General features: G+C 45.6%; 11 protein-coding genes across 11 annotated transcripts; 5 read left to right on the top strand and 6 right to left on the bottom strand.

Annotated features, from left to right (window-relative positions):
• Positions 1-1,598: 1,598 nt before the first annotated feature.
• Positions 1,599-3,257, top strand: VTP01DRAFT_8739 (uncharacterized protein; the record flags this gene model as incomplete). Its single annotated transcript, XM_069387893.1, has 4 exons — positions 1,599-2,114; positions 2,318-2,390; positions 2,482-2,823; positions 2,971-3,257. The coding sequence occupies 4 exons, from the start codon at positions 1,599-1,601 to the stop codon at positions 3,255-3,257; spliced, it is 1,218 nt and encodes a 405-aa protein (XP_069241617.1).
• Positions 3,258-4,596: 1,339 nt separating this feature from the next.
• Positions 4,597-7,503, bottom strand: VTP01DRAFT_8740 (uncharacterized protein; the record flags this gene model as incomplete). Its single annotated transcript, XM_069387895.1, has 13 exons — positions 4,597-4,963; positions 5,022-5,150; positions 5,220-5,329; positions 5,387-5,470; positions 5,531-5,767; positions 5,823-6,052; positions 6,114-6,309; positions 6,372-6,450; positions 6,511-6,675; positions 6,734-6,903; positions 6,955-7,089; positions 7,163-7,289; positions 7,358-7,503. 13 exons carry the CDS (start codon positions 7,501-7,503, stop codon positions 4,597-4,599), a joined length of 2,175 nt encoding a protein of 724 aa, XP_069241618.1.
• Positions 7,504-8,045: 542 nt separating this feature from the next.
• VTP01DRAFT_8741 (uncharacterized protein) lies at positions 8,046-9,683 on the top strand (the record flags this gene model as incomplete). The annotated part of the gene is made up of 8 exons (XM_069387896.1): positions 8,046-8,437; positions 8,508-8,556; positions 8,620-8,664; positions 8,725-9,058; positions 9,121-9,200; positions 9,267-9,351; positions 9,411-9,583; positions 9,648-9,683. The coding sequence occupies 8 exons, from the start codon at positions 8,046-8,048 to the stop codon at positions 9,681-9,683; spliced, it is 1,194 nt and encodes a 397-aa protein (XP_069241619.1).
• A 57-nt stretch (positions 9,684-9,740) lies between these two features.
• VTP01DRAFT_8742 (uncharacterized protein) lies at positions 9,741-10,596 on the top strand (the record flags this gene model as incomplete). The annotated part of the gene is made up of 3 exons (XM_069387897.1): positions 9,741-9,792; positions 9,862-9,932; positions 9,994-10,596. 3 exons carry the CDS (start codon positions 9,741-9,743, stop codon positions 10,594-10,596), a joined length of 726 nt encoding a protein of 241 aa, XP_069241620.1.
• Positions 10,597-10,647: 51 nt separating this feature from the next.
• VTP01DRAFT_8743 (uncharacterized protein) lies at positions 10,648-12,612 on the bottom strand (the record flags this gene model as incomplete). Its single annotated transcript, XM_069387898.1, has 2 exons — positions 10,648-10,955; positions 11,013-12,612. 2 exons carry the CDS (start codon positions 12,610-12,612, stop codon positions 10,648-10,650), a joined length of 1,908 nt encoding a protein of 635 aa, XP_069241621.1.
• Positions 12,613-12,718: 106 nt separating this feature from the next.
• On the top strand, positions 12,719-13,829 carry VTP01DRAFT_8744 (uncharacterized protein; the record flags this gene model as incomplete). The annotated part of the gene is made up of 7 exons (XM_069387899.1): positions 12,719-12,772; positions 12,841-12,891; positions 12,952-13,090; positions 13,146-13,329; positions 13,387-13,528; positions 13,586-13,660; positions 13,722-13,829. The coding sequence occupies 7 exons, from the start codon at positions 12,719-12,721 to the stop codon at positions 13,827-13,829; spliced, it is 753 nt and encodes a 250-aa protein (XP_069241622.1).
• Positions 13,830-13,868: 39 nt separating this feature from the next.
• VTP01DRAFT_8745 (uncharacterized protein) lies at positions 13,869-15,681 on the bottom strand (the record flags this gene model as incomplete). Its single annotated transcript, XM_069387900.1, has 3 exons — positions 13,869-14,004; positions 14,072-14,464; positions 14,519-15,681. The coding sequence occupies 3 exons, from the start codon at positions 15,679-15,681 to the stop codon at positions 13,869-13,871; spliced, it is 1,692 nt and encodes a 563-aa protein (XP_069241623.1).
• A 102-nt stretch (positions 15,682-15,783) lies between these two features.
• On the bottom strand, positions 15,784-17,434 carry VTP01DRAFT_8746 (uncharacterized protein; the record flags this gene model as incomplete). Its single annotated transcript, XM_069387901.1, has 7 exons — positions 15,784-15,882; positions 15,943-16,025; positions 16,091-16,170; positions 16,271-16,486; positions 16,567-16,647; positions 16,711-17,157; positions 17,223-17,434. 7 exons carry the CDS (start codon positions 17,432-17,434, stop codon positions 15,784-15,786), a joined length of 1,218 nt encoding a protein of 405 aa, XP_069241624.1.
• A 54-nt stretch (positions 17,435-17,488) lies between these two features.
• Positions 17,489-18,933, bottom strand: VTP01DRAFT_8747 (uncharacterized protein; the record flags this gene model as incomplete). The annotated part of the gene is made up of 8 exons (XM_069387902.1): positions 17,489-17,574; positions 17,632-17,815; positions 17,863-17,986; positions 18,054-18,160; positions 18,215-18,370; positions 18,425-18,444; positions 18,498-18,594; positions 18,652-18,933. 8 exons carry the CDS (start codon positions 18,931-18,933, stop codon positions 17,489-17,491), a joined length of 1,056 nt encoding a protein of 351 aa, XP_069241625.1.
• A 1,133-nt stretch (positions 18,934-20,066) lies between these two features.
• On the top strand, positions 20,067-20,985 carry VTP01DRAFT_8748 (uncharacterized protein; the record flags this gene model as incomplete). Its single annotated transcript, XM_069387903.1, has 2 exons — positions 20,067-20,816; positions 20,878-20,985. The coding sequence occupies 2 exons, from the start codon at positions 20,067-20,069 to the stop codon at positions 20,983-20,985; spliced, it is 858 nt and encodes a 285-aa protein (XP_069241626.1).
• Positions 20,986-21,148: 163 nt separating this feature from the next.
• On the bottom strand, positions 21,149-23,039 carry VTP01DRAFT_8749 (uncharacterized protein; the record flags this gene model as incomplete). Its single annotated transcript, XM_069387904.1, has 5 exons — positions 21,149-21,729; positions 21,800-22,190; positions 22,258-22,565; positions 22,641-22,890; positions 23,010-23,039. 5 exons carry the CDS (start codon positions 23,037-23,039, stop codon positions 21,149-21,151), a joined length of 1,560 nt encoding a protein of 519 aa, XP_069241627.1.
• Between the last annotated feature and the right edge of the window lie 29 nt (positions 23,040-23,068).

The following is a 23,068-nucleotide window of genomic DNA, read 5'->3' on the forward strand; positions in this document are numbered from 1 at the left end:
AAAAGAAAGCTATCGGGACGAATGAACTAGACAAGTTTGGTACATCATACACTTTTTCCAAAAATTAATGTCGCTGCAATTTGTCGTTTTGGTGTATAAATGTATTATAAAATTTCACAAAATGCGACATTACTTTTGGGAAAAAGTGTACTGGATGCAACCATTTAGGGCCTACTCGTTTTTAAACCTCATTCATCACCCAAACATGATCACAATAGAAACATGAATAGAAATATTGCATGATGGACATTTTCGCTCGACTTTGAGAAACGTGATGATATTGTCTCAGCTACCCCAATGCAGACTGTTCGTTTTTATTATCTCCAATTTTGGTCCCGCTTAACTAGAGACTTAACCATTCCTTGTCTTTTCATGTAGCGGCCCGCTTGTTACCACACATCTCACACCATGGAAGCAATGCACAAGACCATCATATACAGAAACTCCTTGCCGTGGATCCACATTATTCCGGGAATAAGTGGAAGAAACCACTTCCGTGTGAGTGAAAAATAATTAACAAAATGATGAAACGCACGACGCAAAGGATCTTTTATGTTGAGTTTCGAGAGAACAAGGTTTGATTGATGCTAATTAAAAACGCGGTACATACATCATCTGCTTCCTCGGCCCATGTAACACAAGATGCAATTGGATGCTTTTGCGTTGTCGAAGTTACTCACCAAAAATACCAGCAGCAGTTGCTTTTGCAAGGTTGCATAGGCTGATATACGTCTTCCACCGTCGTCTTCTCGCTCTTTTCCTTTTTTCGCTCTCTCATTAACGTACATATCTTTAGGGGTTGGGAAAAAAGTGTATAGACCCGGGTACTAACTTTTGTTTCAAAGGTCCAGACCAAAAAAATCGTGATGCAAATGTAGTAATGTGCCACTCTTTAGAACCGTACAACGGACCCAGTTTTCTGCAGGGGATGACATTGTCACAAAATATGTAATCCAGGTTGTTGGATGGGAGCAAATAGTACTGTAGCGAGGATACAGCATCCGGAAATAAGCGATATCAGTCACAGGTATTCTCATGAAAGCAGAATTCTATGGAACCCGCCGGCAAAACCTTTCCCATTTTTATGAACTTTGTGCATCGTGAGGATGTTTCGGATCGGTGAGCGAAAAAAAGACGTTATTGTGTTCTTGATGTGATCTGCAACTAACCGCATATACATACGCATATAAAAGGAACAATTTAGCAAAAAGGAAGAAATCCGACTCGAGATTGTTCTACAAGGACGTTATAAACATTCTTGCATTTGATTCAATGCGCTATATTACAGCTTGATGTTGCATGCTGGACAACAGTGTGCCTTCCTATGTATTTCGGCGGCGAGATGCTCGTCCAGGAAATGATAACAATGCCTCGCGGGCGGACCATCGCGGATGGAATTGTTGACTTGTTGTGTTTACGATTTTGCCTTGTGCTACTGTAGTTGCCGTGCAGACAACACTGGACGTGCCGCAAACGAATTGATCACGTGCTTAACCTTTCATGGATCGCGTGATGTTGGCGGATCACGCTGTGTGTATAAAAAGCGACCATTTCGCATTTCAATTTTTCTTTTTTCTTTTTCTCCCACTGTACTCACAATGTCTGCAGAAGAGACCAAGCCTACTACCGTCGCCGAGACTACCGTCGCCGAGACTCCTGCCCAGGCTCCCGCCGCCGAGGAGCCAAAGACTACTACCACTACTACTGATGCTGCTCCCGCCGCTGAAGAGAGCAAGGCCGAGAAGCCAGCAGAAAGCAGTGACGATAAGCCTGCCGAAACTCAAGAGGCAGCCAAGACAGAATCTACTCCTGCACCTGCACCTACTCCTTCCAGATCAAGCACCACCAAGCGCTTGTCAGTGTTCTTGAACAAGGCAAAGAAGCAGTTCTCTGATAAGAAGGAAGAAAAGAAGCCTGAGCCTGCTGTCAAGGAAGAAGCAAAGGCCGAGGAAACTCCCAAAGAACCTGAAGCAACCGAGGCTTCTGCCGCCACCGAAGCCAAGGCAGAGGAACAGCCTGCCGCCGCTGCTGCCGCTGCTGCTGGCGAGGGTGAGGCATCCAAGAGCGAGAAGCGCAAATCGAAATTCTTGAATGGCATCTTCAACCGCAGCAAGGTAAACTTTACTCTTTTTTTGGGTGGATCCACGCGGACCTTTGATTTCCCAGCAGTGTCATGATCCGTCGTCGGCATAGACGGGTAGTACATTGTGCGACATTATCATTTTCGTGTCCGCTCTTGACGATCAACCCCGCCACTCAAACCTTTTTGATGAGTTTTTTCATTTCCCGGGATCTAACGAGTCTATTCTATTTACAGAGTCCTGTCAAGGAGGACACCAAGACCTCTGAAGAGCAAAAGGAGGAAACTCCCGCCAACGCCGAAGAGCAAGGTAATTAACTCGCTTATATTTTTTCCCTTTTTTCAATGTTGGAATCCGATAAGCGGAACATGTGCAATCCTGACAATTTTATTGCCTACAGCTGAAACTGTTCCTGCTGCAGAGGACACCCCCAAGGCAGAAGATAAGCCAGCAGCTGAGGAACCCGCCGCCGCCGCCACCGCCGAAGGTGCACCTGCTGCTGCAGAGTCATCTGAGACTCCCGCCAAGGAGTCTCCTAAGGAAACCAAGGTGATTGACCAGATCAAGCGCAACTCGCTTGTCGGTCGCTTCTTTGGAAACAAGAAGAAGGAGTCTCTCGCTGCTGCTGCTGAACCAGCACCCGCTGAGCAGGCTGCTGCTGCCGAACCTGCTGCTGCTACTACTGAAGAATCCGCGGCCACTCCCGAAGCACCCGCCGCCGCTGAACAACCAGCTGCAAAAGGTAATAATGAACTTTCCGGTTTGTACGGTAGCGAGTGCGCACGAGAAGAAGAAAAGAGATACAGAGATAAATCAGGGGTGCAGAGTGACACGAGGGGTAGAACATGTGAACAGCTGTATTTAATCAATCATTGAAATGATATGACAGAAACCAAGCCCGAAGAGGAACAGCCAGCTGAAAAGAAGACTACTACCAAATCTGCTAACCAATTGGGCCGTCGTTTGACCAAGATCCTCCGTTTCCCAAAGAAGGAGAAGAAGGTTGAAGAAGAAGCCAAGAAGGAAACTGAAGAGCCCAAGAAGGAAGAAGCCAAGGCTGATGAACCCAAGGAGGAGGAGCAACCCAAGGAGGAGAAAACTGTAGCGGCTGCCGAAAACGTTGTTCCAGCTGCCGCTGCTCCATCCGCCGCTCCTGCCGTTCAAGCTACTGCCTAATCACTACTGCTTACAATTGTTTAACATTTCCACTTTCTTCTTCTTTTCTTTAGCTTTACCTATAATCTCATATTACTTATATCTTGTTTGATCCTTTTAGCTTAATTAATCCTTCATTTTATCGTCGTATCTAATTATAGCTATTTTCCTTAGAATAGCGTTTGCTACCGATGCCCTTTATTTTTGTCAAAACTTGCGTATATTTTTGAAGAAAAGTGTTTTGCTGTATTGCTTAATCGTAAAAAAATTGATGGAGGTGTTACATGACTACAAGCACAGACAACGATTTATGCATTTTTGACAGCAATTGATAGTCAGGAACCAGGAACGGAACAAGCAGATGGGCATAAATGTATCAGGGCATAGAAAAATCGAGTTAAAAAATAATACAGATAGATTCGGCGTTCGCATGAATCGATGTTTGAGAGAATACAATGGTGACAATCACCACAAATGCAAATGTCAAGTCGGCAGAGTCGCAAAAAAAAAAACGAGTAGAAAGTTTGCAAAGTGAATGGTGGCGCTGCAGAAAAGTCGTCCGACTGCTCCAGGTGCGCGAACTCAATGAACGCATGTATTGCATCGTATTTGAAACCGTACAAAGAAGATGGCGTATGTAAACTCCTGCACCGATTTCACTGCATCTGGTCTCTCTTTGCTAAACTGCGAGCTTGAAATTCTCTTTCTATGCATTCCTTTATTGACAGTTAGTGGTCGTTCTCGGACAGACTAGTCGTGTTTGCTGACGAAGGAGGAAATTGATTATGCCAGCGACGTTTTCCCGACAAAATCATGCAGCAGCGGGACTTTGCTTGACACCCAGTTCCGGGACAATAAAAATAGATAAATACAAAGAGTCTCTCCTATTTATATACACTTGAACAAAGAAAGAATGGGTTTTAAAGAGTTGTCTTGCTTTTATTATTGTTATTAGCATGAACGAATCCCTTATATACGGTTTTGGATTGAAAGCATGCCTTGTTAATGCTGTAAATCACATTCTGTCCTCTTCAAAAAATACATGGGTTTTCCGAGAATGACTGCTGTCTGTCCCATTCAAAACAAATCGTAATTTCGAGCGTTGAAGCAAAACCAGAATGGATAAATCAATAAGACTTCCAAGAATATTCAGCCTTCGGCAGGGCGCGGAAATATAGAACAAGTCCTGAAGTGCTATAGCTGGCATTAACTCAATGATTCCTTTACACACATGCGATTTGCTGTTAATGAGACATTAAAATGCAATATTCAATTATGTGTGTTACAAAATGTAAAAGAAAAGAAAAAAAGAAAAAGAAACAAGAGCAATTCGTTATGTACAGATGATGGCTTTTTTTCCCTAAGCTCCTTGTCTAAAGACCATAGTGCCTTGATTTCGGAACTGCAAGACTTCCCTGCGTCCCAGGATGGCGAGTGCGCGCATGATAGCACCTTCCTTGTAGTTTCTGTTGAGCAAGTCGCCCTTGATTCGTGCAAGCGGGATGGTAGAGCCCATAGGCAACCGCCGCAAGATCTCGTTTTCAATCTCTTGTACTTCCTCCATCAATTCGCTTCGAGATACACCATCGGTTACGCCGGTCTGTACGGCCTCCATGGTCGAGAGTTTGAATAGACGGATCGCTTCTTCCACATGCTCGCTCGTTGCTACAGGCGACAACCGCAACTTGGCGAGCGATTCTGATATACGGATGACAGCTTCCAATTGTCTGTAACAATCGAGCTCAGCACTGGTGCTAGCTGCATACGAGGTAGTCTTTGTCTTACCTGATAGTAATAGGAATTGAAGATCGCACATTGGTATCCATTTCAGAGGATTTGACCTCCTTTCGGATATTGACAAAGTGTGTGCTAAGCTTCTCTGCAGCTTCCTCTGTGAGGCGAGGCGCACATTTTCTATTTTAAACGCCAAAAAGTGTTGACTTCGAATGTTGCATAGCCTGGCGACTTTTGCAATTGACTTACGCTTTACAGTAGTTAATATATGCCTTCATCTTTTGCAGGTCGATTTCGCCCATTTCTACATCTTGCGTTTGCTGGTTCATGTGAACGTTCAAAACGTGCTTGGCTATTGACTAAAATACAAAATATGAGTAAATCAAGCTATTGTAAATCCATCTACGCCTACTTACAATGTCGCGTGCTTCGTTGTGTTCATCCTTGACAATGAAGATCATATCGAATCTTGAAAGGATAGTAGTTTGGAAGTCGATATTCTAGGTGAATTCCAAAGAGAGTCAAATTACTGTCGCGATAAGGCTTTAGATTCTGCTTACCTCGCCGGGTGTCTTCATGTCATCATAGCGACCGAATACAGGGTTTGCTGCAGCGAGTACGGAAGTTCGTGAATTTAAAATAGTGGTGATACCAGCCTTGGCAATAGAAATAGTTTGCTGTTCCATAGCTTCGTGAATAGCAACGCGATCCTCTTCACGCATCTTGTCGAATTCGTCAATGCATACGACGCCGCCGTCAGCCAGGACCATGGCACCGCCCTCCAAATAGAAATCTCTCTGCGAATCGTAAGTATAAGCATGCATAGTCATACATAATATTATGTATACTAACCGAACTGGGATCACGAATGACAGATGCTGTTAAACCTGCAGCACTACTGCCTTTACCGGATGTGTAAACTGCAATGGGTGCCACCTTCTCTACAAACTTGAGCAGCTGCGATTTGGCTGTACCCGGATCACCAAGGAGCAGCACACTGATATCACCTCTCAAGCGCATGCCATCCGGAAGAATCTTTTTGGATCCGCCCATCAACAGACAAGTGATAGCCTTCTTTATATCTGGATTGTAGCTGCAAATGAGCCCATTGTCAACACGATACATATACCGATGACTTTTTACCTGTATTGCCAAAGATTGAAGGTGCAATGCTGGCGGAGAATACGTCGTAAAGATTTTCCTGACGGGACATTCTAATGAATTCATCTTCCTCTGCAGCTGTGAAAACCGCTCTTCCGCGGCCGCTGTTGTGTTTATCGACCTGCAATCCAACCACACGAATATAGGGCGTACGCACAGCGGCAGCACCTGTAGATTTCTATGCATATTTTCAGAACGCTGATGTTTCAAAATTCTTTCTTTTACGGTCTGGATACATACTGCAGCTTTGCTTTGGAAAATAGAGTAGATACCCATGACGACAGCTCGCATACCGGGGACGACACGATTGGTCAACCATCTATTTGGGATATATTATTCACAGCTTGTATCCCTGAACTTTTCAAGCTCCCAATCTTACCTGTCTGCACTGAGAAGAGTGTGTCTGGGAAGGTCACCGACGGGGACCATATCAGGTGCTTCTTGCAGCTTGAGTTGCTGAGAGTCGACAAACTCGCTCTTGTCGTGTACAATCACATAGGGATCCAGAGGACATTTATCTTTCATACCCTGCTCCATTTGTTCACTAATTGACGTCCTGTTTAGATCCAATATTCCGACGATCAATGCTTCCTGATTCTTACTTGTCGCAGGTTCTGGGTAGACTGATCGAGCCGAATCCGCCAGCAACAGGGATCATCTTGGTATGTCGGCAAGAGCGGCACATGATTTGCACAGATACAGCGCGAGAAGCCAGCGTAGAAGCACCGATCACAATACCAGGTACACGCACAAGTTTGCCGATGTAATCAGACTAATAGATATCAGTACAGACATTGTATGTAAAGCACCTATAAGAACTTACTGTCAGATCACGAATCTGTACAACGTTGGCGTCAGATTTGAGCATGACTTGACAGTCAGGAACCTCTGCAGCGTCAACGGCGTTCGGGTTGGCAAACAAAATACGTTTAGCGCATTCCTTGACACCTCGCTCAAACTGTAAAATACAAGTAAGAAACTTTCTCTTCCGACTATACATTATCATTCTATTATCCGCAATCAACACTCACGAGAGGCAGCATTTCGGCAGGTTCTGCAATGAGCTTTTTGGCGAGTTCGTGATCGAAGCTAATAAGGTGAGACATGTCGACTTCAATGTAGTATTGCTTTGTCATGAGATTATCGGAGAGCATGTCTCTGTTCAGGTGGAACAAGGTAAACGTAAGGTTGCCATCCTATTGCCACATGCATGCTGCAAGCAGTACCTGTAGACGAATGAGTTATCGACACGAAACTTTTGCACGAACTCGGCAAAAGACTGGATGAGTTCTGCATGAGTGTTGGTTCTTGCTTCGCCAGGAAGCACACTAGTGGAATAGATTTGGCCGCGATCCCATCCAATGGATGCCATGGTCCGTTTAGTTGCAAAAAAAATAATTCAGTAACGTCGCGTGTCCCCGAAACTCCCAAAACTTTGAACTTTTTCGCGACAAACCCGCGTCCCGCTCGTGACTTGGGTTTCAGCCTGGCGGTGAACTCCAAAGAAGCTTGAATATTACAAACAATTACAAGCAAAAGAATGTGCCAATACAAGCTGAGTAGAAAGCAACCTGTAGATATGCTAGTCAATAAGTTCAAACGAGTAGTGAATTAAACGGCAGCGATAATTAACGATATAAATGGCATCAGTGCGGCAGCGACGTTATCATCGTAACACGAATATATTCACAGTCTGTGGTTTTCATGCAGTCAAGCATCGCAGAGAATACCAATGAATTCACTCAATATCTTCACCGGTCAAGCATGTGCAATGATTATTCAATGGCGCGAAGTATGGTTTGCTCGAGTCAAAGTGTATCCGACTGGGACTTTTCCGACCCAGCTCTGCAAGTGACAAAAGGCCTGTCTTCTTTTTTCCCCTTCTCTTAATTGATATTCCTCGCTACATACACAATGAGAGATGGCAATCCCGATCAAAAAGTCGTAACAGCTCTGGATATTATTGAACAGCAAGCTGCGTTGGAAAAGGAAGCACAAGAAGTGCTACCGGGCAAATTCGAAAAATGCACCTACGAACAAGGCTATATCCGACAGAACCTGTACGCGTGCAAGACCTGCACGAGTTCCGAGGACGAACCAGCTGGCATGTGTTACAGCTGCTCCATTGCTTGCCACTCTGATCATGAACTTTTGGAGCTGTTTCCCAAACGAAATTTCCGTTGCGACTGCGGGCTGCCCGGCAAGTTTGGAGGTCATCCCTGCGAGTTGGCATCGCGTCAAAAACGCGACGCGCCTCCTAACGACAAGAATCAATACAATCACAACTTTCGAGGATACTACTGCAGGTATGCTTATCAACTTTGCATGTACGAATAGCCGAGAACTGATAGAACAATGTTGTTCGACTGCTACTAGATGCGATGAATTCTATGATCCCGAGAAAGAAGATGGAACAATGTTTCAGGTACGCTCGGATCTGCTGCAATAGTCTTGATAGTGATTTTCATCGAATTTACAATGTTATCAGTGCGTGCTGTGCGAAGATTGGTTCCATGATCACTGCATAGGAGAGGTAAGTGTCGTTTGCCTAGGCTGGGCTGTCTCAGGAAGCTTGACAGATATTGCTTTCTAGATGCCAGAGTCTATTGCCGATTTTGAAAGCTATATTTGTCGGACCTGTACCGGCAAGTATCCTTTCCTCGTACAAAATGCCGACAAGCATCGGAGTATCGGTCTCTGCAGAGCCAACGACAAGATACACGAGTGGATCATTGCGCAACCTAGCACCGCTACCACCATCACCAAAGAAGACAACGACAATCAAAATACGAAAGAAAATAATGATGGAACTGAAGCTAACGGAAACAAACGGAAGCTCGATGACGACGCATCCTCAGAAAATTCAAATAAACGCGCAAAATTCGATGATACCCAGACTACAACGCAAACACGCAAATGCGTTAACGGTGATTATTTTCAATGCTCGGTGTCTACAATATCTTTACTGACAATGCACGCAATAATGTAGCGTACATTATACCCAACGATTGCGCAGCTGAAATGTTCCTCAACGAAGGATGGCGGTCGAAGCTTTGCAGATGCGGCGAGGTACAGCTTTATTGATTTGCCATGCTCCTTAGTAGCCCGCTAACAGGCTTCCCTTTTGCGTTGCAGTGCGTAGAAGAACTTAAAGCGAATAGTCTCGAGTTCTTGTGCCAAGAAGAAAATACTTTTGAGCCAGAAGAAGATGAAGATGCAGGCAAGTAATAAGTTTACTTGTATGAAATAATGATGTAAACTAAACTGGATTGGATAAAGGCAAGTCTTTGTTGGATGTCGGCATGGAGCACTTGATGCGGATGGACCGCGTCAAAGCAATCGAGAGTGCACGAGCATACAATCGACTGTCGGAGCAAATCAGAGATTTTCTGCAAGGGTTCAAAGACTCGGGACAAGTTGTCACGGAAAAGGACATCAAGCAGTTCTTTGCCGTAAGTTTCTTTTAACCTACTGTTATAAGTTCTTTATATTCACATCGAATGACAACAATTGTAGCAAAAACGGCTGGAACTTGAAGCTCAAAGCCATTAATTATAAAGCTATTTCTTTTTCTTGTTTCTTCTGCTGTTGTAATCTTTTATCAAAAAAATGTCACGTTTGTTTCGTGTTGCTATAGATGGCCCTGCTGCTTCTGGAAAGAGTACGTATCTTGACGTCTTTTATTTTACGTATAATCCGCGGTCTAAACAGAGAATTGTATGGTGTATAGGCACGACCGCCAAACTGTTGGCAAAGAAGCTAGGCTTCGGGTACATTGACTCTGGAGCAATGTACCGTGCTGTAAGATTCCATTAACACAAGCTTGATCTTGGGACAATGTCGCTCAGACACTGTTGTTTAGGTTACTCTTCGCTGTTTGGAGTCAAGTGTAGATCCTCAAGATCGGGATGCTGTGGCTAAAGTTGCAAAGGAGGCTCGTATCCGGTTTCCCAGTATCGGTGCTGTCGAATTGGATGGACGGGATGTCAGCGACAAAATAAGGACGTCTGCAATCGTGCAGAATATCAACCCCATCGCTTCCAATCCTTCTGTTCGGTCAGAGCTTGCCGAAAAGCAGCGAGCCATGGCCAGAGGCAGTACCGACCAAAACTGGCCTGGATTTCAGTGGCGTGCACGGACGGTACACGGTGTTGTCATGGATGGTCGCGATATAGGCACTGTTATCCTTCCGGATGCCGAGCTCAAAGTGTTTATCATCGCGGACGCTAAAGTGCGTGCTCAACGACGGTTTGATGAGTTAGCAGCAAAGAACAGTTTGGCACCTGGAGAGACTGTCGAATCCATTGCACACGATCTGCATCTTCGCGACGAAGCAGATAGAACTCGGAAAGTCTCGCCATTGAAAAAGGCAGACGATGCAATCGAGCTCGATACAAGTAACAGAACAATTGACGAACAAGTTGCTGCTATAGAGGAAATGATCTACAAGCGATTAGATGCGTGATAGAATGCCTAAATTCACATACATTGATTTGATTTTGCTTTCTATTCTACACTAGTAATTTTGTCTATCTGCGGCAGATTGTACTTGGTCGTCATTGTCTCCTGAGGCAGATGCCTCTTCTTCAACGACGTTGCTATCCTCTTTTGTTTCTTCCTTTTCATTGGATTCGCTTTGTTTCGTTTCTCGATTTTCAGCTGCGTCTTCTGGCGGTTGAGGAGATTCTACATTGGTATCTTGCTCTTGTAGATGGCCGTTCTCCTTTTCTTGATCTATGACAGAGTTTGATTCTTCATTTACAGAATCCTGACTAGTCTTTTCTACAGATTCGGTCTCATTTTCGGGTATAATGGCAGCTTCATCTTGATGTACATGAGTTATTTGTGTTTTCGACAATTCTCCCATATGATGCTATTTACCTTCCTGTTCGATTTTTGGCAAATATGCACCGAGCAGTGCCTCCAGATCATCCTGCTCTACATTTGCGTCCTGTGCAGCTTGCGGTACGCTACCGTAGAGTCCGTCCAACAGGCAACCTTTGAGGAAAGGCACGCAGCAGCGCACATACGCTGCTGTAAATGACTGTACGGTGCTTGCTTCCTCTGGATACTTCTCGGTCATCTGGTCTGCATATTGCCGCAAAGCACTTGCGATTTCGAGGAAGCATGCATCCAAGTGCCGACTCACCGGTTTCAAGAGGCTGACGGCAGGTAACAAGCGAAGTGCATTGAAGGCGGTTAAAATATTATTTGTGAATATTGCGATCGGTGGATAGTCGACTAGCAACATGGGTGGTTGATTTGGTTGAGTTTGCGCACTGTCCTGATGCAGTCCTAGTTTGCTAGCAGACATCCGCATGCTAGGCTTGTCGTTAGTCGATAAATTCTGTACAAGCTCTGACGTTGCGTCGTCAATTCGTTTTAAAATCAAAGGTCGCATAGTATCTTCGAATGCCTGTACGAACAAGTGCCGGAAATCGAGACCGATGCGACCGAGTGACATGCCGCAGTATTGAATTTGTGTTAGGAGCGACGCCAGCGCCGAGGTATCGTGGATCTGTTTCAAGTAAGTCTCCAGAGTCTTTTTGATTTCGCCAACAATTTGAGTCATGTAGTCTGAAAGAATAAGAATGCTGTTCTGGTCTTGATGGGAAAATACTGACATGTAATGCGTTGCGATTTCAAACATTTGCTCTCGCATCACGTCAATGTACCGTTTTAAATAATCAAATGCTGCTTGTCGCGAGAAAGTTTCGTCCGTTGGTTTCAGTCGCTCTAGTCGCTGTGAAAGATACTTGTGCCTGCAGGACAGGAATACAACACGCAACTCGTTCTCTGACTCGAAAACATCCATCCGCCGCAAGTGTCCAATGACATTCATGGCTGCTGCAAGTTTAATAGGGCGTTTCAAATGCGATATAAGCTGTGCGAGCATCAGATCTGCAGATGCCTGGACTTGATCGTGGATGTTGCGGACAATGGGCAACGGATATTTGACGAGGAGCAGTCGGACATGCGATGCAAGATCCATAGCCTCCGAGAAATATCCATTCCAAACGCATGTCTCCATAAGCTGTGGGATCTCTAAAAGATCCGTCAATGTGTTGTGATATTCCATGACGCGTGTAACTTTCCGTCGCTCGGTCGCTAGCGTCTCTGCCATCTTTGCAAATGCATCGCACGCTTGCTGTAGTTCAGGCACAGTTTCGAGGAATCCGTCAAGATGCGCATCCAAATCGTCGAGGGCCGTGTGAACCTGTTGGCGACACGTCTGAGCATGTATAAGCGCTGGGTAATCCTCAAACGCAAGCTGCTGTGCATCTTGTTCCAGCTTCGCTTTTTCTGCTCGAAGCTCTGCAGGTTCGCGTACGAGCTCATCAAGAGGCAAGCTTGTTAAACGAGCCAGATATTCGCGTGTCCACTGTGAGTCGCCACGCACTTTCTCGTGTTCTCGCTCGGTCCATGAGTTTGCAAGCAATTTGTAAAGTTCATCAGTTTCGTCCAACGCCGTCGTCGACATTATCGCTGCTCTGCTGCCAAGTGGGACCGCAACAAGACCCGAATTGCTTTCCAGCAGCTTTTCAATCGCATTGAAGTGACACCAACTCAGCTAACGGGTTTCCACTATGAGACGAAGACCCGTAGGATTAGCTCATGCACAGCAGCGACAACGGAGAGACGTAAGAATGCAGACAGACTAACTCGGCCAAGTGGAAAGAACGTCACTTTCTGAAACTTAACCTTGTAGAAAGATTTTCAGCAGATTGGTGACAGCATCGCGGCCAAAGAACTCGATCAGGTATTATTGCTTGCCAAGACTGCCCAAAAACCCAGGAACGATAAACTCATATGACCTTAGCTTCAAAAGCAATTAGAGACGTTCAAGACGAATTTGCAAGAATTTGCAAGGAAACATCGCAAAGATATTCGCAAAGATCCCACTTTTCGTAACCATTTTCAAAAGATGTGTGCAAATATCGGCGTAGATCCACTGGCATGTGCGTCCCTTTCTTCACCAGAGTCGTTTGCATTAATACTAAAATGCATATACAGCCAACAAGGGTTTCTGGGCGGATCTGCTAGGTGTAGGCGACTTTTACTACGAGCTCGGTATTCAAATCATTGAAAGCTGCATGGAAAGCCGTCCGCGCGATGGAGGTTTAACAGAGCTTCAGGATCTCAAAAAGCGCTTGGAAGCTATGAGGAGCACAAAGTTGAAACAGCAAGAAATTACAGAGTAAGTACATTCAAACGTTTCTTTCTACATAATAAGATGCTAAGTGATTGCATACAGGGATGACATAGTACGCGCAATAAGGACCTTGAAGCCTCTCAGCGGAGGTTTCCAAATATTACAGATTGGCGATCGCAAGATGGTGCGCTCCGTGCCAAAGGAGCTTGATAAAGATCAGTCAGCGTTACTGCTGCTAGCACAGGTCAGAGTCGATGCATGAACGCATGCCGCTAAGCAATGCAACTCACAATCAAGATAGAAAACTGGTTACATTGATGCAAATATGGTGCGCAGCGCACTCAATTGGAACGATGCGCGCATAGAAACAGCTTTTGTAAGTTGATTTGGATATGTACGGAAAGCATGCGCAACTAATTTACGCCTTCTTTCCCTAGCAACATCTACTGCAAGACGGTCTATCTTGGATCGACCAGCAGGGTGAAGTAGATACATATTGGATACCCAGCTACTTTTCACTCGATGGAGAAGAGTCTGCACTGTAAAGAAGAGTTTATTCCCACTCCTGCCATAATCACCCTGTCTTAATCTCTTTGTGAATCAGCATAAGGCGAAATCAGCAGCAGAGCTTGTAGATCTTGGTATGTTCGTGCAAATTCGGGTGGTACACATGCGACGTTGTAGTCGATATCTTGCAAGAATTGTTTTTCAGTGGCATTGCTAAATACGTTATAAGTCAATGTCACAGGAACTTTGACATTTATAAAGTCTTTTATGATAAACTTACATGAGTTCGACCGTCAGTTCTGGAAATATCTGGACAAAATCCATATTGAAAACAGCGCAGTCGTCCCATACTTTTACTGCAATGAGAAAACCGAGTAATACAATCAAGCGCCAGTTGACATCGCAGAGATGTTGCCGTGAAGTTTCGAGCATGCGGTGAATATATACAAATGCCAGGATAACATGCTCTGCTACGAGATCGCCGCAGTCCAAAATATAAGCAATTTGGTTAAGGATGTCGTGATACGTGGTAACGGGTTTTGAGTTATATAGCGTGCGCGAACCATCTGGGTCTTCGTCAGTGAAGAGCGGTGAGCCGCGGTAGCAGGGATCGGCGCGGAACAGACCAAACGCGTGGTTGTGGCAAATGACGCGATACAATGCCCAAACAACACTGTTGAATAAGGTTAAGGTTTATCACTGCGAGGACAATGACATGGCAACTTACCTTTTTACAGTCATGTACATTTTCTGTTCATCTTTTTGTTCCACATGGAACTTTTCTTGCCAAATAATATCATGCAATGGCCGCGCCATCATCCGGTTGTAATGTGCAAAATCAGTGAGACTAAAGTCGCGCTCGAGGCTATCGTGATCGCCGGTAATGCTGCTATTCTCCACGCTGCCGCTGTTGCTCACATCTTCAACGAAAATATCATCATTTGAGTGGACTGTATCCTCTTGTTGGCTGCTGCGGCGATCAAGAAGTTTTAGAGACTGATAATCCTCAGTCAAGGACGATGATGATGGTGGATCAACCAAGGAATTTTCATGATCATCATCATAATCAAAATCTGCTGCGTTTTCCTCTCTCCATATATTAGCTATCTTTTGCGCTTCTGTGACCTTGTTATTGTTGTCTTTGTTGATTTCACTTTGGGCTGTTGTAATTATACTTTGTTGTTCCTTTTCCTTTGTGTCCAGCACGGATTGGTTGATAGTGAGTGAGGGTGATGATCTTTTGTTGTTGTTGTTGTTGTTGTTGTTGTTGTTGTTGTAATCCACCACCCAGCTGCTGCCATCCTTGTTATCCATCAAAAGCCTGCCACCACCGTTGAGGGTCTTTTTTGTCAGGACAATTGAGATAAGGTGCTCGTCATCAAGTAGCTGTTGCTTTGAACCCTGCCGGTTTATCACACTGTTGAACTTTTTGCCGATTTTTGAGAACATGAGACTCAAGCTGCTCTTGCTTCGTTTTGGCGGTTTCGGCGGCGGCGTGCTTGGTGCGGTGGATACATTTTCAGAAGACATGGTCGTAGACGAAGCGAGGCTTGTTGTTTCACGGGAAAGCGTAGGCGTCAAGGAAGCTGCTGATGGAATGTTTTCGGGACTCACTCGTTTTCGACTGAACCATCGTGAAAGGCGGGTTTTGGTGGGAAGACGTCGCGGTGCCGCACTCTGCGTCGCAGCAACCTCCAGCAGTGCTTGCATGCAAAGCAACACGCTCTTGTCGTCGAGCAGTGTTCTCTCATGCAAGGCGGCTTTTATCCTCGGATATTCGTTGATTATAGGATGATCCAGGTGCTTAAATTGCTGGGGTATTGGCTCTTGACTGTTGTGCGGACAGCAATTTGGTGAAGGAAAACGAGGTTTGGAAGTAGTAAAACGCATAGCAATTAAATTACTTATTGGGTAATGAGGGAAAAGCGCGGGAGCTCGCTAAGGGGTGGCTCGCCCTTTATATTCCAAATTTTTGTGGAATTTGCTTATCGACTAAAGATATACATAACGAGGCTTCTTTTGTTTTGGTTGCTGCTGCTCTCCTCTGTTGCTTGATTTTTGTATTCTTTGCAGCTCTTCAATGGATCGTTTCTACCGGTTATCAAATCAGTAAGAGATGCTTATTTTCCGCCACACAGCTGGAAGGTTTACCTTAGCTTCTTCTTCTTCTTTGGTGAGCACCTTTCGGGTATTAAGACCCATTTTGATCATGGCGTCTCGAGACAGTCCTAGGCCTTCGCGAATATGAGCTCGTCTGTGTGTGAGAGAGAAAATCCAGTGTCTTTAGAGGGTATCTTACTGCCTGTATCTTCACTTTTAAGACCTCTTATTTTTCGGAGCATATCTGCACCTGGGTCGCGACGTCCACTAAGGAATTTCCTACAAGCTCTCTGATTAATTCTGCCATGCTCTTGTATTGATTCTTTTTCTTCCTCCCTCCCTCCCTCCTCCTTTCTAGCAGTATAATTTGGCTACTTACTGGATATCTTTGTTTTCTTGTTTTAGCTTCGCTTCCATCTGATCTTTAGCTTGGGGCGTCACTCTTCGTAACTTGCCATCAGAGCTAATCATGCCCTTGGTCGGGATATTATAGGTATACTCCTTGTGTTCTCGCACAGGTGATTGAGAGGCTTCATATACAATCCCTTGTTGGGTATTTCGTATTCGCGCCCACGTCATCTCGATACCGCTGTTCCTGAAGATCATTAAAAGGGACAGATTACTACTTTGCATTCACAAGAAAAATAAAAAGAAGCACTGAGGAGTTGTATTTACCCTGATGCAAATTCCATGCGTGTATTTTTTGACCTGTTACATGCTCGTGCCAAGTGTCGATCACAAAAGTCACCCGCACGTCTGTTGCAATATATATCAGTTAAAGAGTGCGATGAAGGTGGTAGGGACGGATGGACACCTTACTTGTCAACCATGGCTTCGCACTGTTTGTCAGATTTTACATATCCTGCGCATTGGACCAAATCGTTGCTTTCGCCAATGATAAACAAGTTCTTTGCCCGGTTGACCAGAACTGCTCCGTCCGCTTTTGGATCACTGGACCATACGATTGTTGGCTGCCGCACCAGAACAACTTTGCCAATTCCAAGTGCATCCTTGTGAGTTGCCAAAGCTTTATCAACCAAGAATAGGTGGAAATAGTCGTTCCTCATATTTGTTACTCGTGCTACCGCAAATTCGTCCGCTCTTTTGAAACGGTCAATGACTCCAACAGACGACCAGTTATCTGACCGTTTTTCTCCCACTCGTATTGAGCGCCACTTTTGAACATGCTGAAACACATTCTCTACAGGCACCACTTGGAATCCAACGAGCTCCTTCTCGATCTCGCGCGCAGAGGTTAATCGTCGTCTAAAAGTAAATTCCCGCCTCTGCTTAGATTCTCTCGAGTACTCAAACTGTGATCTATAACATACTTTAGACGTAGCTTTGAGACAGGCTCGATCTGAATCTCTTCGTGTTTGGCATCTTCGGATCTTGTCTCGTTGATCTCCTTCTCTGCTTCACTCATGGCGGAACGAAAAAGACGCGAGACGCGGTTCAAAGCTCGCGAGTCGAATTGCGCGTCAGGAGAAATTGGGCTCCTCGTTGCAACTTTTTTAATTTCTGGATCACTGCCAGGAAGCATATGTGGGGGATCAGGTATTCAAAGGGGTAAAATCCGCAGCAGAGAAGAGGGCAGCTAGTAATAATCGTAATCCAGCTCATCCTCGTCATCATCATCGTAACGGCTGTAACGTCTGGAACGATATCCATAAGTGCTGGTATCTAAGAAAATAGCATAAGCAAAAATAATGAATATCTATTATACTGGTTGTTTCCTACCTCGAGTTAGCGAAAGTCCAGCCTCTATTGCAAAGTTATTGTAGCCTTCATTTGAATTCGCTCCGGATAGCTTCTTTTCGCCTTTCTTGCGCTTCGCAGAATCATCGTTATCCACCCATTCCGATCGGCAGTAAACGCAAGTAACCGTGTCGTAGCACCTGGATTTCCAAGCATCAAAGCAAGCCTAAATTCTTTGTTAATCAAGGCGAAATCATAGAAAACCAAAATCACCCTTGCCTTGTGGATGTTGTTTCCGCACACTTTGCAAAAAACAATCATCGGGCGTTCACTTTCTTCAAATGTTTCGAAGCAGATTGGACAGTCAACATCAAGAGATCTCTGCGTTGCTCCTTGACTGTAAAGAATTGAAGCATTAGATTTTCCACGCATGATTGCTGTGAAATTTCTCGCTCTGATCTTACATTTCAGTATCTTCGCCGTTGAGCTTTTTGTCGATCAGTTCCTTGATTTCCGGGCCAACCATGACCGACGGATCAGGTTTACTATTGGCAAACAGTTCCAAAGCGGCCTAGCAGAAAGACATCTGAGTAATCATTCAAATACGATATCCGCAATTACCTACAGCTTTGGATATTTTCGTGGACTTGAAAGCAGGAGAAATCGGAGGTGCACTGAATACTCTCATAAGCACCAAAAGTATGTGCTTGCAGTGCATTCTACGGAATATATAATCGTGGCAATCGCACGACATCTGCTCGCCAATGACGACAGTGTATACCTATGGGAATTATTGTGAACTTAGAGTAATAGCAGTAGATAGATTGATTCCTACATTTCCTGTGCTTCCTAGCACTAAACATTTGTTAGAATATATATACAAGTACACTTCAGCAACGTATACTTACATTGAAAGCATTGCGTGTATGTACCCGTCGTCTCTCGTGAAATAACAAACATCTTTTGTGTTCGTGCACGGTTCAGACGTGACAGCAGATCTTTTGACTGGTGGTGGACAGAAATGTCAGCTTGCGTAACGGACAAACAGGGCAAATGACATACCAGCAAATGAGTACAATTACCCGAGCGTAGAAGCTGTTCCAAGGACATTTCCGTTTTTGAGCTTCGTGCTTGAGGCTGTGCTTGCGTCTGCGCTGTCTCTGCTTTCTTTCTCCTTTTGGTACGTTTGGTGCTGGAGCCATTTGAAGGATCCGCAGTGGCGGCAGGTACGCTAGTCTCAGCCTTGATCTTGGACCGTTTGACTCTTGTCTTCCTGGTAGTTGTCGACCGGCTCTGGATCTCGGAATCGATTACAGTAACTCTCGTCGACCGTTTGGGCGGCATGGAGAGCAGAACAAGGTGCTTTGCATGGAGTCCGGAATTGATTGGATTTTGAAACTCGTTTGCATGAGTTTGAAAATTGATGCCGATGGGACTTTTTGACACATCCTTCGAAAAAAATGGTCCAGGGACATGGCACCGTGATAATAACAAAAAGGGAATACTCTGAGCTCTTTTCAATCTAAGGCAGCAAACTTCTATGCGACAAGCAAAATGGCAGAACTTTCTTCTATTGAGGAATATCAGTGAAAACCTATCCTCAAACAGGATTCTTGCCAAGTAAATGAAACTGAAGCTACGCTCAAAGGTTAAGCATTGATCTAGAGCAGCCCTCCTTTGCATTTCCTGCCAGTTTCTGTGTACAAATCTGACGCATTGACGTAGGCAGTACGCCGTACGAGCACTTTGAAGAAAGGCTAGAGATATTTTAGTACATCCCCACGCGACCATCTATCTACATAAATCGGAGGAGTCGGGATGCATTGTGGATGATATAAGCTGCCAAGTACTAGGATCAAGCTGACAAAGTAGGTGTCATCACGAGAAGTTGGAGGGTACTGAAGCATTTTATTTCGGTTTCTTTCTCGGGCTCCCATTCGCGCGGAGGACAGATGTCGCCCTGAAACTGAAAATTTTTTTTTGGCGAGGTATATAAAGCCAGGAACCTTGGGTCCCGCCTTCCTTTTCTTCAAACCACAATTTACAAAGGGTCGAACTGCATGTTTGCCACAGCTTAGATTTGGCACTCATTCCTGAATCGACACAAGATGTATAAGAACACTCTATAGTTCTCGTGATCTCTTGTAGATTTCGAGATTCGCGGTGTTCTGACATTGCAAGATCTTGTGGGAAAAGAACAAATGAAAATGAAGCGAATAGTAGGCAAATAAAAAGTGCTTTGAAGTAAGCTTTGCGAGCATTGCGTCGTTTTCGCAGTAATGTTTGGTGTTCCGTACAGCATTTTTTTTTGAGGCGGCCACTGTAGAGTGTGTGCAACGCACGACCTTGTGCACCCTTGGAGCCCGACGTCACTTTCGCACTAAGCTCTTTTTCGTTCCTTTGCCCCTCTTTCTTTCCTCTCTCTTTTTTCCCTCTCTCTTCTCTCTCTCTCTTTCTCTCACCTTACCTTCGTCCGAATGTATAACTTTCAAGTGCCACCTAATTACGATGCCATTCGATGTACTATCATGCGACGAGTCAAAGAGCAGCGCGAGAAGAGGACGCGCGCACTCCCGCTGAAGCAGCATCGCTGCCCGGCCGACAACGGGTTGCCATCGCCACCAGTCGAGGCATACGAGCCATCTTCCGAGGACAAGGTGTTGGGACTTTTGCCGGCGCAAAACACACCTGTCGCTACAGATCCCGGTACTCCGGATACAACTGTTTCCTCCAAGCCGGAGCTCGACGAAGCAACTATCCGGCAAAAGCTGCAGCAACTAGAGAAAGAGAAGCATGAACTATTTCAGCTCATGAAACAGCTCCTGTCAGAGCAACAACAACAACAACAACAACAACAACAGCCGCAGCAGCAGCAACAGCAACAGCAACAGCAACAGCAACAGCAGAAGCGGTCACCGTCGCCGTGTACACCCTCGCCTGAACCGCAACCTCGACTCCATCCTCAACCTCCACAACAAGAACCTGAAGCACAGCCTCAAAAGCAGCCGCAACCGCCATCACAATCACGACCTTCTCGGCCTCGGTCGCACAGCAGACCTCCTTCCTCTCGATCACGCAGCTCTGAATATCGTCCTCGCTACAGCGATCGTAGACCTCCACCTCCTCGCCCGCTCTCACCTTTTAGATACCACAACCGCAGCTACCGATCTTATCCATCACCGTACTCTGCCCCTCCTTTAAGTTATCCTCCACCCATGCCCTATCCAGTAAGTGCCACCTGATCACAGGAACCGTACAGCCAGATATCTCATTCCACTTGCATGCTAGTCACGACGGCCACCACTATCTTACTACCATCGATCACAATCACCCCCACCACCTCCACCTTTCCGATACGCACGGCCGTTCCCGGAGAGGCATATTCCCAGATACTGATTTTTCAACTTCAACGACGACGACGACAACCACCAATCAAAAAAGTTTCCTTCCTTCCTTCTCTCGCAAAGTCCTTTGTTCTGTAGCATATTTTGTAATCTGCTCTTGCTCTTTTCTTCTTCTTCTTCTCTTTGTATCTAAATCATCAATGCATTCCCTCCGTTCAGGAATGATAGTGGAAACACGTCTTACAATGTCCCTTTTTAAACACATTAGCACTAAAATCGTTGCATCCGCACTCTTGACAAGGAGGTGCGTCGGCGGCGGCGGTGTTTGCGATTGCTGAGGTCGGTGGTGGCATGGGCATGCGTGTGCTGGCGGATGTGGAGAGCGCAGGAGTTACGCGTGAGGATGATGCAGGAGGAGGTGGTGGAGTGCGAGAGGTAGTTGGTTTAGTTGCCAAAGGAACAAACTGTGTGCTCTGGGACCTGGGTGGCTCAAGTGTCGCTTGATTATCATGGAAAGGCGAGTCCTGATGCTCTTCTTCCACTGGTTGCTCCATGATAGATGTAGGTGGTCGCGCAGGAACAGGGGGCGATGCGCCATTGATGAGATCTTCTGTGTAATTAACTGGGAAAATACCACGGCGTTTCGGTCCAAAGTGTTCCACTTCACCCAACCACCATCCTTCATCGACTTCTTCGATCACTGTAATGACATCGCCTGCTCGGAAGGATAGCTCGTCAATGCTTTCTCCTTCGAAATCGTACAAAGCCTTGCGCCTTTTCAATGTAGAAGTATGGCCTAGTAACACAAGATGGTCAGTTACTCAAAACAAATTTCGATTAAAATATATATATGTATATATACTGACTCTGTCGTCGCGACAATGGTGGTGGCGGCGGCGGTCGCGACCGGTCGCTACCGTTGCTGCGAATGGACGTTGCACTTGGCATTCGCCGAGGCACACTGTGAGCTGATAGCCCTTCACTCCGGAGACTCGGCCTTCGAGCAGCCGCGGGTAGCGTATCAGGCGATGCAGAGTAGGCAAAGTAATCGTCGCCGCTACCGTTTCTGGGCGTACTCAACGAGCTGACACTGGGCGAACGGGCAAAGGTGGCATTTTGGAGTGTCTGACGGGCAGTAGCACCTGCCATGTTTCCTTGGCCCCAGTTAGCACGCACACTGTCCAGCAGCTCTGCGGCTCTAGAGAAATAGGAATGCTGTGCTTCCAACAGCTGCTGAAGCGCTGCATAGTGGGTATCCTACGCCGATGTATGTCAGTATCACAGTCGTGGATGTGAAACGTTTCCCAGGTGTTTTATGCCTTACTTCATATTCTTGTAGCTGAACCATCTTTTGGAGTAATTCATATTCAGTCTCCTCGTATTTTAGTTTCGCTGCTTGCATCTCCTGTTCCCATTCGGGTTTTTCCTTTTTGGCTTTTTGCAAGCGAGCTAGCTTCGCATCATAGTCTAGTCGACGACCTTCCAGCTTCTTCTTGAGCGCCTGGTACTCTTTGTATTCTCGCAAGGCGTCTTCCAATGTCCTCATGTATCCTTCTTTCACCTGAGCAGCTAAATCATCCTGAAGCATGGCTATTCTAGATTCAGCCTGTCCAAAATTCAACAAGGCTATGCCTATAAAAGGCATCGAGCTATATCAGTTATGTGATCGTGATGCGCTCTTTAGCGTGTGTGTATGTTAGTAAGTACCTAGAGCTGAATCTTCAGAGAAGGACGAGCCATGATTGATCCAGCAAGCGCCTACAGCTTCCAAGGGAGCGACCTTGGTCTTTCCATCCTCAGGAGACGGCTTCTTTTTCGAAAGTTGACCGTGAAATACTTCAAGAGCTTGATGCACTTTTTCAAATGTCGCCCGTTTTCTTTCTGTATCAGTCTCTAGTCTTTGAAAATCCTCCGTTTGCAGAGTCGCTTTGGCAGCGCCTAGCCGCTCGCCTGTCCACTATGTTATCCGAGCGGGTGGGTTAGATCTAGAACCAAGGACACTCCGCCGACCCGCTACAGCTCATCACGCGGTCTTCTCGGCTAGATCGCGACAGGAGACCAGATGCAAAAAGTTACCTGCTTCAGTTTTCCAAAGTTTTTAATCATTGTCGGCAACGATGAGGGAACTTGGGGAA

This window comes from Rhizomucor pusillus (assembly GCF_041956525.1).
Source record: "Rhizomucor pusillus strain CBS 183.67 unplaced genomic scaffold VTP01scaffold_5, whole genome shotgun sequence".
In the NCBI taxonomy this organism is placed as follows: domain Eukaryota; kingdom Fungi; phylum Mucoromycota; class Mucoromycetes; order Mucorales; family Lichtheimiaceae; genus Rhizomucor; species Rhizomucor pusillus.